At 39.5% G+C, this 15,168-nt stretch overlaps 1 protein-coding gene across 1 annotated transcript; it reads left to right on the top strand.

The window, feature by feature from the left end:
* The first annotated feature begins 9,736 nt into the window (after positions 1-9,736).
* LOC132491672 (E3 ubiquitin-protein ligase RLIM-like) lies at positions 9,737-13,821 on the top strand. The gene is made up of 3 exons (XM_060100506.1): positions 9,737-9,998; positions 11,336-12,715; positions 12,827-13,821. Exons 1-3 carry the CDS (start codon positions 9,755-9,757, stop codon positions 13,819-13,821), a joined length of 2,619 nt encoding a protein of 872 aa, XP_059956489.1. The 5' UTR covers positions 9,737-9,754.
* Positions 13,822-15,168: the final 1,347 nt, after the last annotated feature.

The following is a 15,168-nucleotide window of genomic DNA, read 5'->3' on the forward strand; positions in this document are numbered from 1 at the left end:
TCCAACCCAGAAATGTCTTTCTCAAGGACCTGGGAGTCAGCTCTTTGAAATATAACCCTCAAGAAAGGTATTGCCCCTACTTCCCAGTCTCTGTGGGGAGTATAGGAGCCTAACTTTGATAAGAGCCAAAGCAAACAGAGATGGTCTAATTATATTGACCAACCTCTTCTCCAGCATCCTCTACTATTTTTCCTACAGCTCATCCTGGCATCTAAAAACTTCCATGCCTTTTGTTTCAGCAGAATGGAGTTCAGTCTCTCTCCCCTATTACAGAATCATCTTGAGTAAAGTACTCCTTGCCTGTTTAACCATCTGGTGCAATTTTTCTTTTTTTTTTTTTTTTGCTGTACGCGGGCCTCTCACTGCTGCGGCCTCTCTCGTTGCGGAGCACAGGCTCCGGAAACACAGGCTCCGCGGCCACGGCTCGCGAGCCCAGCCGCTCCGCGGCATGTGGGATCCTCCGGGATCGGGGCACGAACCCGTGTCCCCTGCATCGGCAGGCGGACTCTCAACCACTGCGCCACCAGGGAAGCCCTGGTGCAATTTTTCTTTGACATCACTCCATCACATACTCCAAACTGCCTACCACTTTCAGATTAATCTTATAAAACTTTGTATATGTGCTGCTGAAGTGAGCACAATCTTTATAGAACTTTGAATCACTCCCTATTTCCTGTGGCATGAAGCCCACCATTCAAACTTCTCGACAGTCTTATACCTTCCAAACTCATTAGTGTTATCTTCCAATTCCTGAATTCTCTCCTCCAATAATATTAGTACATTTTCTTCCTAAACGTGGCTAACATTTCCCCATTTTGAGATTTCATGTCTCTTCTAATTTTTTTTTTAATATTTGGAAATTTTATTATACTGTATTTGCCCATAACAAATAAAATAGAAATTGTTTCAAGTCTTTGCAAATAAATTTAATACAGGGTATTAAGAACACCAGTGATGAAACTTCTGAGAAGTAAAGAAGGGCCACCTAGATAATGGAGTGATTAGTAGGAACAGGAATTTACTTTTACCCCTATGCTGGAAAGGCAGAGTTAAGCAGAGGGTTGTAAAGGAGTCCAGGGCCAGGTTAAATGATCATCAATGTCAGACCATACCAGTTCTGTCTCATTGGAGTTGGAGCCATGGAAGTTACAAAGTTGCTGCTGGAGAATCTTCACAAAGTAGAGGAAGAAAGGGAGAAATCTCGTAGCTTATCCCTAAACTCCCATATACCATCAGTTGCTTCTTTTTGGCTGCGCCTGATCAGAAATAAGCTGCCTGTATGAGTCTGCTATCATGTGATACAAAACAGATTCAAGAAGGAACAATGACTAAATTCAAGAAAAAGCAGCCCAAAACTAGTATTTTTGCTTGAATGTTGTGCAACAGTCTGTTTTCTGTATTTTTCTAACTTTATTGAGATGTAATTGACATATAGCATTGTGTAAGTTTAAGGTGTACAACCTGTTGGTATGTTACATGTTGTGAAATGATTACCACAGCGGAGCTAGTTAACACAACTCCGTTACCTCGCATAAATAACATTTTTTTTTCGGTGAGAACATTTAAGATCTACTCTCTTAGCAACTTTAAAGTATGTAATACAGTTCTGTTAACCTCAGTCACCACGCTGTAGATTAGATTCCCAGAAATTCATGTGCTAACTGGATATTTTACCCTTTGGTCAACATCTCCCCATTTCCCCCAACCCCAACCCCTGGCAACAACCATTCTACTCTCTGTTTCTCTGGGTTTGGCTGTTTTAGAGTCTACAATTTAGTTATATCATACAGTATTTATTTTTCTCTCTCTGACTTATTTCACCCATCATAATGCCCCAAGGATCCATAAATGTTGTTGCAAGTGGCAGGATTTTCTTCTTTTTCATGGCTGAATAATATTCCATCTATGTACGTACCAAATCTTCTATATCCATTTATCCATGTATGGACACTTTGGTTGTTTCCATTTCTCGGCAATTGTGAATAATGCTGCAATGAACGTGTGAGTGCAGATATCTCTTTGAAATAGTGATTTCATTTTCTTTGGATATATATACACCCAAAGCAGGATTGCTAATGTATGGTAGTTTTCTTTTTAATTTTTTGAGGAGACTCCATATTGTTTACCATAGCGGCTGTACCAATTTACATTCCCACCAACAGTGCACAAGGGTTTCCTTTTCTGCATCCTTGTCAACATTTGTTACCTCTTAGTCTCTTTGAGGTGATATCTCATTGTAGTTTTGATTTGCATTTCCCTGGTGATTAGTGATGTAGAGCATCTTTTCATGAACCTGTTGGTGATTTGGATGTCTTCATTGGAAAAATTTTTATTCAGTTCTTCTGCCCAAGTTTTAATTGAATTGTTTGAGAATCTATATCTATCTATATATAGATATATATATATATAGCCATTGTATGAGTTCCTCATATATTTTGGATATTAACACCTTATCACATACATGATGTGCAAATATTTTCTCCCATTCTGTAGCTCGCCCTTTCATTTTGTTGATTGTTTATTGTTCTGTGTAGAAGCTTTTTAGGTTGAGGTAGTTATATAACAAGTTGTATATAACAAGTTATATAACAAGTTGTATTTCTCTTGGTGATTTTAAGATTCCCTTGTTATCTTTAATGTTGACATTTTAATATTTCTTGGTATGGATCTCTTTAGGTTGATCTGCTTTGGAGCTCTCTGGGCTTCCTGTATCTGGATGTCTGTTTCTTTCCCCAGGTTAGGAAAAGTTTTCAGATATTATTTCTACAAATGTTTTCTGCCCCCTTTTCTCTTCTCCTTCTGGAGTTCCTATAAGGTGAATGTTATTCCATTTGATGTGCCATAAATCCCTTAAGCTATATTCATTATTTTCATTCTTTTTTCTTCCTTATTCTCCGATTGGATGAGTTCCTCTGACCTGTCTTTGAGTTCACCTATTCTTTCTTGTGCTTCATCTACTGTATTTCTAAGTTCAATTATTGCATTCTCCAGTTCTGTGACTTCTATTTGGAACTTTCTTATATCTTCTGTTTCTTCGTTGAAGTTCTCACTGTTTTCATCCATTTTCCTTCTGAGTTCAGTGAGCATTTTTATGACCATACCTTTGAACTCTTTATCAAGTAAATTACTTATGTTCATTTCATTAAGCTTTTTCCCTGAGGTTTTATTTTGTTCTTTTTTTGGAGTATAGTCCTCTCTTTCTTCATTTTGCTTGACTCTCTGTGTTGGTTTCTATGCATTAAGTGAAATAGCCATATCTCCCAGTCTTGAAGAGCTGTGTGACAGATGAACCGTGTCATTTAACCCTGTCTACTCTTGGTTGCCTCTCAAATCTTTGTGATCGTCTAAGCAGTTTATTTTTAATAGACCTGGCACACCATCTCAGCAGTTGAGGGTGTGCCAAGACAAATGAGCAACCCAAAGTGGAGGATCTCAGGCAGTACCTAGATTCAGGTTGATAGGAAGCCAGAAAATTTGGTAACAGCTTTTAAAGAATGCAAATATATTTAGCTTTGTGAGATTGCAAGTGTAAGCCCTGCTGCGCCCCAGAAGCAAGCAATCTGAAGGTGTTCCCCGGGGAGCAGTCACAAGAAAACAGTGCTTCAGATAAGTGTACAAGCTCCATTCTGGGAGATACCAGTGAACTGTAGTAAGGCAGAGTGAGGGTGGAGAGATGGCACCCCCAGCCTACCTTCCCCGAGAGCACATCCGTAGCCTCTAGATGTGTGCTGAACCTGAAGCCTGCTCTTAAGTATTGTCCCTACTAGCAAATAGGCTTTTTTTCATGTAAAGACTGGGGCTGTGTCTCAGTCTGATGTGTAGTGGTACATCCTGGGGGTGGTATCCTGCCAAGAACTGTCTCTCCAATTGTTACAGTCCCATGGGACCCAGAAAAGAAATCCCTCCTGGCCTCCAGAGCCAGGTGATCAAGGAGCATCCCCTGAGTGGAGGCCACAAAAATGGGATCTCCTGTCTTGGAGATTCTGGGTCTCTGGAGCACATCAAAAGGAAAGTGTGAAGATGATGCTTACTGGCTGAGTGAGGCGGTGGGAAGAGTGCAAAGATGACACCATTTGAATAAAGGGAAAGAGGGAAAAGGAAAAAAGAAAAAGAAGAAGAAAAAATATATATATAGCAAGACAGAGGAAGAGCAGGGAAGAAGGAGCCAGCTGGCTGGAGCACAAAGTTGTCACCTGCAGGAAAGGAAAAAGGGGAAAAAAGATGGCACCTTTCAGTTTTATCAAGGCAGAGAGAGAGCAGGAAGATGGCACCTGCCAGCCTCTGTCCCTGGGGAGTATTCAAGCAGGCCCCTGTTCCTCAGATTAATGCTGTAAAATTGGGAAGTGAGTCTCTTTCACAAAAAGTCAGAGTGCTTTTCAAACAAACAGAATATTATTTATGTATATGTAAGTTTATTTATTTATTACAATAATCTAGGAGGTAAGACTTTATAAATAAACAAATGTGCAGAAATATGAACTAGCTTGCTTGTGAATAACAGACCTGGAGCATGCCTCAGAGAAAGTGTGTAAAATGGCTCAAAACTAGAGAAAGCATAGAAGCAAACTAACCACTGACACGGCACTAATAGAAAAGCTATCAAAAGTCTAAATCTGGGCTTCCCTGGTGGCGCAGTGGTTGAGAGTCCGCCTGCCGATGCAGGGGACATGGGTTCGTACCCCGGTCTGGGAAGATCCCACATGCCGCGGAGCGGCTGGACCTGTGAGCCATGGCCGCTGAGCCTGCACTTCTGGAGCCTGTGCTCCGCAGTGGGAGAAGCCACAACAGTGAGAGGTCCACGTACCGCAAAAAAAAAAAAAAGTCTAAATCTGAGCAGAACCAGGAAGAAAGGAAATCATAAGAGGGATGAGACCTTGCTAAATAAATACATTTTTATTTCCATAATTAGAGGTAAGAATAAGGAAGAGATGAAACTAATTCCTAGTGTCAAGCCTATGTAAGTGGAAAGGGTGTGATTTCAATTAACAAGAATTTCTTGTTTAGATTAAAAACAAGTATTTGTGTCAAAGAACCAATTCCAGTAGATTCCATGAGACATGCATATTTATATTCATTTTTCTGCATCAGTGCTTTTAAGCTTTTAAGCCATCCTTCTGGTAGGAAAGAAAAAGACATAAATATATGAAATATCTTATCAAGCTTTAATTATGTTTACTTCTTGATTTAAAATTACTCTTTATTGGGGCCTCCCTGGTGGCGCAGTGGTTGGGAGTCCGCCTGCCGATGCAGGGGATACGGGTTCGTGCCCCGATCTGGGAGGATCCCATATGCCGCGGAGCGGCTGGGCCCGTGAGCCGTGGCCGCTGGGCCTGCGCGTCCGGAGCCTGTGCTCCACAGCGGGAGAGGCCACAACAGTGAGAGGCCCGCATACCACAAAAAAGAAAAAATAAAAAATAAATAAATAAATAAAAAATAAAATTACTCTTTATTAAGATAAAACGAAGATATTCTAGACTAACTCCAAAGCAGAATTGAAATGGCACACGAAAATGATCAAACATGATTCAAGCATCTCATTTAACTGAGATTTTACTACGTTTGTGTAATGATGTCTAAAATTGTGTTTTCATTAAACATAGCAGAGTAGAGCGAAACAGGGAGAGTCATCCTATAGACCTTGTTTGAATCTAAACGTATTATCAATTACTGTAACTTTGAGAAAATCACTTAATTTGCATCAGCCTCAATGCCTTTATCTCTGAGAATAGTAATACCTATCTTGCATGGGGCTTTGGATCAAATAAGTTAAAACACAAGCAGAGTGTCTATCAATTACAGTTGCTCACTAAATAGCTCTTAATATTACCAATGGTCTCTGATGTGGGAAAACTATTACATAATAAATAGATCCTTAATCAGGTATCTTTAAAATCAGGCTGAATGCAAAGAACTTCAGATTTTATGTCCTCCCTTTTTTTATTTTTACCCAGAGAATAATGCAATTCAGAAAACAGAGGGAGAGATTAATTTCCACATAAACTGAAAAGTCATCATTATAAGATTTTTTTCATCATGTGCTATAGTACATTAAATATAACCATAAAATCTTTGTTACCTCTCTATTGAAAGGTAGAATGTGGTGTCCCACTTCTTGAATATGGGCTGATACAGTGGCTTATTCAATCAACAGAATGCAAGAGAAAAGGTGTTCTTGCACTTGTGAGGTTAAGTCATAGGAAGACTTACAGATTCCAGCCAAGTCTCTTGAGATGTTTACTTTGGGTGAAGCCACTCACTATGTAAGAGTTCAACTACTTTGAGATATCCAGGTTGCTAAGACTCCAAAACTACACCGAGAAATTTCATGGAGAAAGACAGAGACAGAGAGAAAACCAGCCCCAGATTTTTCAGCCTGTGCAGCCCAACTCAAGCCCCAGATTTGTAAATGAAGATGCCATCTTGGTTGGACATTTCAGCACCAAAAGATGTGACTCAAAGAAAACTTAGCCAGAACCAAGGCCCCAGACATATGACACCAGTCAAGTTGTCTAATCTATCTCCAATCATTCAAGCCACCACAGCTGAGGCCCAGTCATGATGGAGCAGAGATGAGCCATCCCCAGTATTCTTTATCTTTATTCTTAGCTCACAAAGTCCTGACTATAACAGCATGGTTTCTATTGTATCTACCACTGCGTTTTGGAATGGTTTGTTATACTGCAATAGGTATCTGGAATATATGTCTTGATCATTTCTTACAGTTCTAAAGCCACGGAACTCCTTTTACCCATATTCAGGGAGAATGCTCTCTCTTGCTTATTTTCAGTCTCCCTTTGAGTCATAGAATCTGTTCAGAAGCTTCCTTGGACAGAGTCAGTAAAAGAAAACTCTTGATTACAAAACTCCATTATTACAACCAGGATAAAAGAACAGCCAAATCTGCTCACACACACCCCATTTTTTCACCACATCATAAACAATGGATTGGCCAAATTTTTAAGTGCTTGACTCTGTTTGAAAGTAAGCAGCTTTCCATCTTCAACCTCTTCCCCTCCAACTCAACTTAGAGTGATGCTCTAGTCAACCTCCGGACTTCCTGATGCACCTCCCATCTCTGAAATGAGAAGTGAAGAAAAAACATCTTCAGAAGACTTCTGATATCAAGACAAGGGATAGAACAAAGGCCAAAGCAGCAATATTGCCATCCAGAGGAAAAACTACTGAACCTACACTGCAATACTCAGAAGGAAAGTCAAGACATGAGAGAACTAAGTGTAAAGCACAGCTATATTGGTGGCTTCTATTTAAATAATCAAGGGCAATAAGTAGGTCTCTGGGATGATGATCCCTATACCCTGTTACTTGCACCAGAATTGGGACATAACCAGGAACAAATAGTTCAGGAAGCTAGAGTCATTGACACTGAGAGCCAACTACAGGGAACACCAAACATCTGGGGCTATTAGTTCATGTGCTTCTGTACCTAAATTTGGAAAGACTGTAAGACTTTCTGAATCTTCAGGTAACTTGCCTACTATTCTAATCATAAGCAATCATGCTCCCTCTTAAGCTAAACCATACAACTTCAGAATCAGGTGTTACTTCTTATTGGTACCACTGTCCACTAAGCAAAGACAGAAATACAGAAGTAATCCTGACCCCTGCCTTTCCCTCATATATTCCCCCTCCCCACTTTTCCATCTTTCCCACATATTACTAGGTTTAATCAGTTCTGCTGCCTAGAGATCTGTTAAAGTCCTTCATTTTAATCATATTCCTTTGCCCTGATTCAGATCCTTGTCATCACTAGCCTAAGCTGTCCTCTATCTATTTCTGCCCCTCCCATCTGAACTGTTGCCCTTCATATTCATCCTCAACACTACTATCAATATTATTTCTAAATTGAAAATTTGACCATCAACTGTCTAAAGACTTCAACATCTTTCCATTGCACTAATGATAAAGTCCAACTTCTAAACATGTCATAAAGATCTCCATTTTTTGGCCTTGCTCTGCCAATTTAACTAATGTCTTTTTTTAGTAATTAAAATCTACGATCCTTGTTATTTTACGAGTGTTAGCAGTTGCTGTTCTCACTTTTGAAAATATTTCCCCCTCTCATTCACTTAGAAAACTCCTATTCATCCTTTAAAACCCAAATGCAGTGAAACCAATTTTCTCTCTCACTCAAATCACTTTCTCCTCAAAACTGTAATTTTACCTCTGTGTAGCTCAATTGTTTGTTATACTCTAATGACAACAGATTCTTAAATATACTCATCTTTGTATCTTAATATCCGATAATATGACTGACATTTAACAAACGCTAAACATACTTGACACTTGAATTGATTTAATTGAATTAAACTGAATCAATCACTCTCAAGAACACTAACGATTGTTAGGGTTTCCTGCATCAAGAGTACAAATCACGCTGCATTTTCATAATACTGCTAGTTTTGATTGAGGCACAGCAAACAAGTTTACAACAGATTTCCCCTGTGAAAATAATAACTTCAGTAAAAGATAACAAATACACTCAGAAGTCCATAAAGGAGGCAGGGTAGTCTAGGGGATTCTGTTCTCATCCAAAGACTTGCTGAGATTTGATTCAGAGGGGAAAGATTGATTTTTCTAGCTTAAGTTAAACGAGGCATGGAACAAATGTCAAAAGCAGGACATAGACTTAGATTCTTCACTGTCACACCAGTAAAGTTACCATCCTTCCATCTCCTTGAGAACAAACAAGAAAGCCTGCTGTGGACCGTGAACAAAACAACAACTGTGAATTTACACAGCTCCTTAAACTTCTAAGCTGTGTACTGAGAGTGAATTAGAGGTCTCCTCCAGATAGCATTGCAAATGAGCGTTATTTTATTTTCACCAAGCCTTTCAGGTGATACATGCGACAAAATCAGCAAAGTCAGTACTCACTGTGGCAGACAAAGTAACTATTATGTATCTGTCCTAAAAGTTCCTGTGATGTTCTGGCTAGTTTTGCTTAAGTACTATTTATAATATTTATGAGAAAGGAGGACAAAAATGAACCTGATGCTTCTGTGGAGAAGGAATTCCCTGGCTGAGCAGAAAAGCCTGCCAAAGTTTTGGTGTTTCTTGTTTGTTTGAAACAAGACTGAAGGACCATATAATGCAAGATGAAGCCATTAACAGTTAAAAGGGAGAGGACACACTAAAGAGACTCAGCCAGGGCCCTGGTAAATTATCAACAATTGTGGGCTTTCTTAGTGAGAGTCTAGGATTTGAGAAATTCATGAGGAGAAAAGGCGGAGGTCCCTGGGCACCTGAAAATGAGAATTGCTGCATTGAACTAGGCTGACTTTGGCATGGCATTTTGAAGAAGGCAGTCATATGGAATGTAACGAATAAATAGAGCATATCAGAGCCTGAAAACCTGAGAATAGGCTCATGTGGGTGAAACGAGGTGAAGCACGGTGCTTGGTACACTATAAACCCTCAGTAACATTGGCTGGTTTTGAATGAAATGAAACCTAACCTGAATCCAGTCCCTACTCGGTAACAGCGGGGAAGATAATGGGTGCCTAGGCAACGTCTAGCAAGTTCTGGGCTAGAGGCGGCTCCCAACTGTTGCGTCACCAGGGGCCACAGAACTGAGTCTGGAAGGGAGAAGGGAGGAATCTGTGCGGAGGGTCATCCGACTGAGTCGGAACCGGACACTCTGGCAGGAAGTAGAAAGCGAAGAAAACGAAACGACCATTGGTGAATTTCAACACCACGTCGTGAATTTCAGGTAATTTTCCACTTGTTTATTAAGATGGAAAACTCGGATTCCAACGATGAAGGAGATGGAGTTTCGGCCCAACACATAAGTCAAACGGACCGATTGGTTCGGGAAGAAGATTTCTCCAGGTTCGTAAATAATCTGAGTGAAGAAGATTACGAACTTATGAGAGACAACAATCTTCTAGGCATTCCAGGTGAAAGTACGGAAGAAGAGTTGCTGAGAAGACTTCAGCTAATTAAAGGAAACGCACCACAAGACTCAGATGAAAATACAGGTATATTCTGCTTTTGGAGGGAATAGGATGGGATGAATAAGGAACTTCATAATAGGAAATAGTAACTTCATAATTGTAAATAGTAAATTATACAGAAGTGACTTACATTAATTTGGTAAGTAACTTCTCATAAAAAGAACTGGCATTTACTTGATTTTTGGTGAGCATGTCAAGGTATGTTTGTTTGTTTTCCTGATTCACATTTGGGTTGTTTTAATTGGGAAACAGTGCAAAGTAGCCTATTTGTATTTTTCTTGGTTTTCTACCTCAACTGAAAGTCCCTCCTACTTCCTGAATTATTTTTTCTACATAGACATGTAAAAAAAGCACACAGAAATATTCTCCACTGGGGACAATTGTGCTCTCTTCAACACCTGGGGACATTTGACATTGGCTAGAGATATTTTTGGTTGTCACAGGGGAGGCATGGGTGTTACTAGCATCTAGTGGGCAGAGGCCAGGGATGCTGCCAAAGATCCCACAATGCACAGGATAGCTCCCCAAAACAAAGAATTGTCCAGCACCAAAATGTCAATAGTGCTAAGGCTGAGAAACCCTGCTCGAACCTCAGGTCTGGTGCCTTCCCTCCCAGTGTGAAGTAGAGGATTTTGCTGTCTAATGAAGAGGATACTATAATAATTTGGCTCTTGAATATGGTCTTATATGTACCATGCTAGGTTCAGTCTATTCATTTGATCTGACCTTCAATTTAATGTCAATTAAAAATCTTGGTAACATTAAGAAGTATTCAAAATGCAAACACTTTTAAACCTATAAAACTTGTTTATGTTTGGGCAATAACCTTATATTTTAAAACAGCTTATCTATTATCAAAAGCACATAAGTGAAGAGCCTACAAGTAGTCATGTTGGAGACTCATGAAAATTAGACAATAATGTAAATTGAACTAAACTACTAGCATTGTACCTTAACTGGTGTTTACCTTGTTTAATTGCATTAGTGTTTTGACAGTGGACTGAAAAAAAAGTCTCTTGACATTCCTCCGACAGTGGTACACAGGGCTGTGTATATGATGAAATACTGAAACATAGACTTCCTCCAGATTCCCTTTTTAAAAAATTCTCTAAGTTTATCTAGGATTAGCTCACTCTTTTTGGATGGAATCGAAACTTTTCTACCTTTACTTATAAATCTACACAGTGCAGTTTATAAAATATTAACTCTATAAATGTGAAATCAGTTGAAAACATCTGAGTATTTAAGTTCTCATTTTTTGTTTGTTTTTGAAACAAAGTTTCAGAGTGCTATTTTATGATGGTTCTAATTTTGGTGGTTCTTTTATGCACCCTCCCCATTTTTTTTGTTAACAGACAGAGGAGACTCTTCAGATGACGTGTCTAGTGGTGACTCTCTAATAGACTGGCTTAACTGTTCTGGACAAACTGAAAATATGACAAGTGGACAAAGAGAAAACCAATCTTGGAGAGAAGAGAGCCTAATTAATCCTAAAAGTGATCAGTTCATATTCAGTTTAGAAATAAATGTTAACCTTGATAATGGGAGTCCAAATCCAGAGAATGAATATGTAGCATCTGCAAGACTTCCCAGAAGAGAAAATATGGAAGACAGCCAAAGGCAAGTGGAAAGTCCACAATCTGAATCAATATTTACAAGACCATCTATGTCTGAACAAGATACAACTGAAACATTAATGGAATTCCCACCTACCACAAGTCAGAGAAGAGCAAGAAGTAGGAGCCCAGAGTATCGGAGAACCAGAGCAAGAATTGAAAGTTGGTCGCCTCCATGTTCACTTAGGGAAATTGTACAAAGACTTAATCATAGTATACCCTCTCAGAATTTTGAGCAGCCTCTGCTAAGTGAGAATGCGAGATTTTCTAGAACTGAGCACCAAGAAATATTGAGACAGCAAATGACTGGATTTGAGTTGCAAAATAGCGGTCTTATTGAAACTTCTAGAACAAGGAATGCCGTTCATGGAGAAAATTCTCCAGATACAACCAGCAGTGGTGAATCTTGGGGAATGTGGGAAATATATCCAACCATAACCTTCAATCTTGAAGTAGGACAAGTTCATTCTGGAGCATATTCTCAGAGAGACAGCAGAGCTAGTAGAACTCAGTTAACATCTGAGACACCAAACAACACTGTCACTTCTGAAAGTGAACGAGGACTGAGGCATATGTATTCACATTCTGAGCAGGCAGGTGTGAGAGCTTATGTCAATACCATTAGAAATCCCGTTTGCAGAACTTTAAATACTAGATTAAATGATACAACATCTGTTCCAATTCAGAGCACGTTAAGGCAGACAATGGCAGAATTTAGTAACTCAAGTAACCTTATGGACAGTGACAGTAATTCGAATGCTAGCTATGATACCCATTCAAGTTCCACAATGATTTGCCATTCACGCCCCAATTGTATGTCTAGTTCCAGTTCTAGTCCTATTTCCGGTTCCAGCTCAAGTGATGAAAATTCAGGAATTAGCTCACTGATGTTTGAAGGCAGTGAAGAGACAAACTTATCATCAGACTTATCATCAGAGACCAGCCAAGGGGGTAGACAAATTATCCTTGACAGTAATTTAGAGCATAGTGTCTCACCTCCAAGTCAAAACATGGAATGGCTAGAGTCATCTAATGGTAGTAGTAGTGGTATATTTGGTTCTGATTCAAATGCTAGCTATGATACCCATTCAAGTTTCACACTGATTTGTCATTCACGCCCCAATTGTATGTCTAGTTCCAGTTCTAGTCCTATTTCCGGTTCCAGCTCAAGTGATGAAAATTCAGGAATTAGCTCACTGATGTTTGAAGGCAGTGAAGAAACAAACTTATCATCAGACTTATCATCAGAGACCAACCAATGGGATCGACAAATTATCCTTGACAGTAATTTAGAGCATAGTGTCTCACCTCCAAGTCAAAACATGGAATGGTTAGAGTCATCTAATGGTAGTAGTAGTGGTATATTTGGTTCTGATTCAAATGCTAGCTATGATACCCATTCAAGTTCCACACTGATTTGTCATTCACGCCCCAGTTGTATGTCTAGTTCCAGTTCTAGTCCTATTTCCGGTTCCAGCTCAAGTGATGAAAATTCAGGAATTTGCTCACTGATGTTTGAAGGCAGTGAAGAGACAAACTTATCATCAGACTTATCATCAGAGACCAGCCAAGGGGGTAGACAAATTATCCTTGACAGTAATTTAGAGCATAGTGTCTCACCTCCAAGTCAAAACATGGAATGGCTAGAGTCATCTAATGGTAGTAGTAGTGGTATATTTGGTTCTGATTCAAATGCTAGCTATGATACCCATTCAAGTTTCACACTGATTTGTCATTCACGCCCCAATTGTATGTCTAGTTCCAGTTCTAGTCCTATTTCCGGTTCCAGCTCAAGTGATGAAAATTCAGGAATTAGCTCACTGATGTTTGAAGGCAGTGAAGAAACAAACTTATCATCAGACTTATCATCAGAGACCAGCCAAGGGGGTAGACAAATTATCCTAATAATATCTGATGAAAGTGACTCTGGGTCCTCCCATAATCTGCAACAGTTTTTCCTCTTAAATGAAGATGATCCATACCAAACTACAGGACTCACCAAAGCACAGATTGACAGCTTGGCTGTAAGATCTTTTGGTGAAAATGATGCACTAAACGCCTGTAGCATTTGCCTTACAGAGTACACAGAAAACAGCAAGCTTCGCATACTACCTTGCTCCCATGAATATCACATTCACTGCATTGATCGCTGGCTGTCTGAGAACTCTACGTGTCCGATTTGTCGTAGGCAAGTAGTGGATTCCAATGAGAGTGAAAATCCTGATCGATGAATTCTCAGCTATATAAAGTGTTATAGGGCTTCCCTGGTGGCGCAGGGCTTGAGAGTCGGCCTGCCGACGCAGGGGACTGACAATAAAAATTAATTTCACACCATAGCAGTTCACTGAATTTCAATAAAAACTTAGCATGTGCACTGGGTTGGGATGTTCCTGATTCCATGGGAGAAATGTCTTAATATGATATAATGAATCTAGATAGATCCTAGTAGTATTATCTCGTCATGTAAACCCCAGACATCTCTTAGCCCTGTTCAATCCTGGTTGTGCATGCAAAGAAACAGAAACCCAACCAAATATCAATAATTAAGAAGCCATTTAAGACTACATTAGAGTCATTCACATAAAGAAGTCATGTTACATTCCTAGAATGCCATAAAAAGCTTTGAAACCCTTCTCTTCCTATCTCTCTCCACAGCAGTTTATCCCACCTCCCTAACACTGCCTTAACGTTTCGCCTATTCCCCACTACCAATGTATCAGTCAGTTCTAGCTAAAAACTGATGGCACACTTTAAAAGAGTGATGGAATAGCATTTAATGAAGAGACTAAAGTGTGTAAAGAATGAAGGGAAACCAAGAGATGATGAAGTACCCTGAGGCTAGCAGCTGTGAGAAGCCAGTATTATAACCACTAGGTTTGAAGGGGCATAGAGAGATAGCAGTTCCTGCAACCCAGAATGTCTTCGAGTTATAGGAGAAGCCCACCCAACAAGAGATGTAACCTTAGAAAATGGCATCCACTGCCAACCTAAAGTTTGGAAGGGGGCAGATCATGGAAATAAATACCCTTGCCTTCTTTCCTCCTGACTTCTAATCACTTATCAGTAGTTCATATTAACCAAACCCAACCTGAAGACACAGAGAGACTGGTCCATGAAGCTGATAAAGATCAGCCTCCTGGAATCACGAAGCAGGGTTAAGAAGGATGGCGAGTAGATCCGGTAAGCAAATCAGAGACCATCTACCACAACCAGCATTCCCAACTCTCTTCAAACCCAGCCTGTGTATGCTTTCTTGCCTCTTCCGCTTCCGCTTGTTCTCTATTCCACTCTATGACTCAGCTCTTTAACAACCCTCTCTATTTTCCTTTCGTTTACTCAGATCTTGTATTTTTAAAAGTGATAAGATGACAAAGCCTTAGAACTTAATTACCTTTCTCTTAAACATGTCACACTTTGATTTGCTGTGATTGTAAACAACTAAGGATAAAGGGCAGTTATAGGTATGTCTTTAATTTTTGCTTCTTCAATATATTCAAGCTTCAATTTCTTTCTATATATGTTTAGTTCATATAATTAATTTTTAAAACAGATTCTAATTTCTTTTAAAGGGTTTTATG

The sequence above is a fragment of the Mesoplodon densirostris genome, chromosome 6, assembly GCF_025265405.1.
Source record: "Mesoplodon densirostris isolate mMesDen1 chromosome 6, mMesDen1 primary haplotype, whole genome shotgun sequence".
Classification (NCBI taxonomy): domain Eukaryota; kingdom Metazoa; phylum Chordata; class Mammalia; order Artiodactyla; family Ziphiidae; genus Mesoplodon; species Mesoplodon densirostris.

Bases quoted from the DNA above. Each gene is read 5' to 3' on its own strand.
- LOC132491672 (XM_060100506.1), top strand. From the start codon at position 9,755: ATGGAAAACTCGGATTCCAACGATGAAGGAGATGGAGTTTCGGCCCAA. The intron at 9,999-11,335 runs GTATATTCTGCT...TAACAGACAGAG, and splicing joins AGACTCAGATGAAAATACAG to GAGACTCTTCAGATGACGTG. The intron at 12,716-12,826 runs GTATGTCTAGTT...ACTTATCATCAG, and splicing joins TTGTCATTCACGCCCCAATT to ACTTATCATCAGAGACCAAC.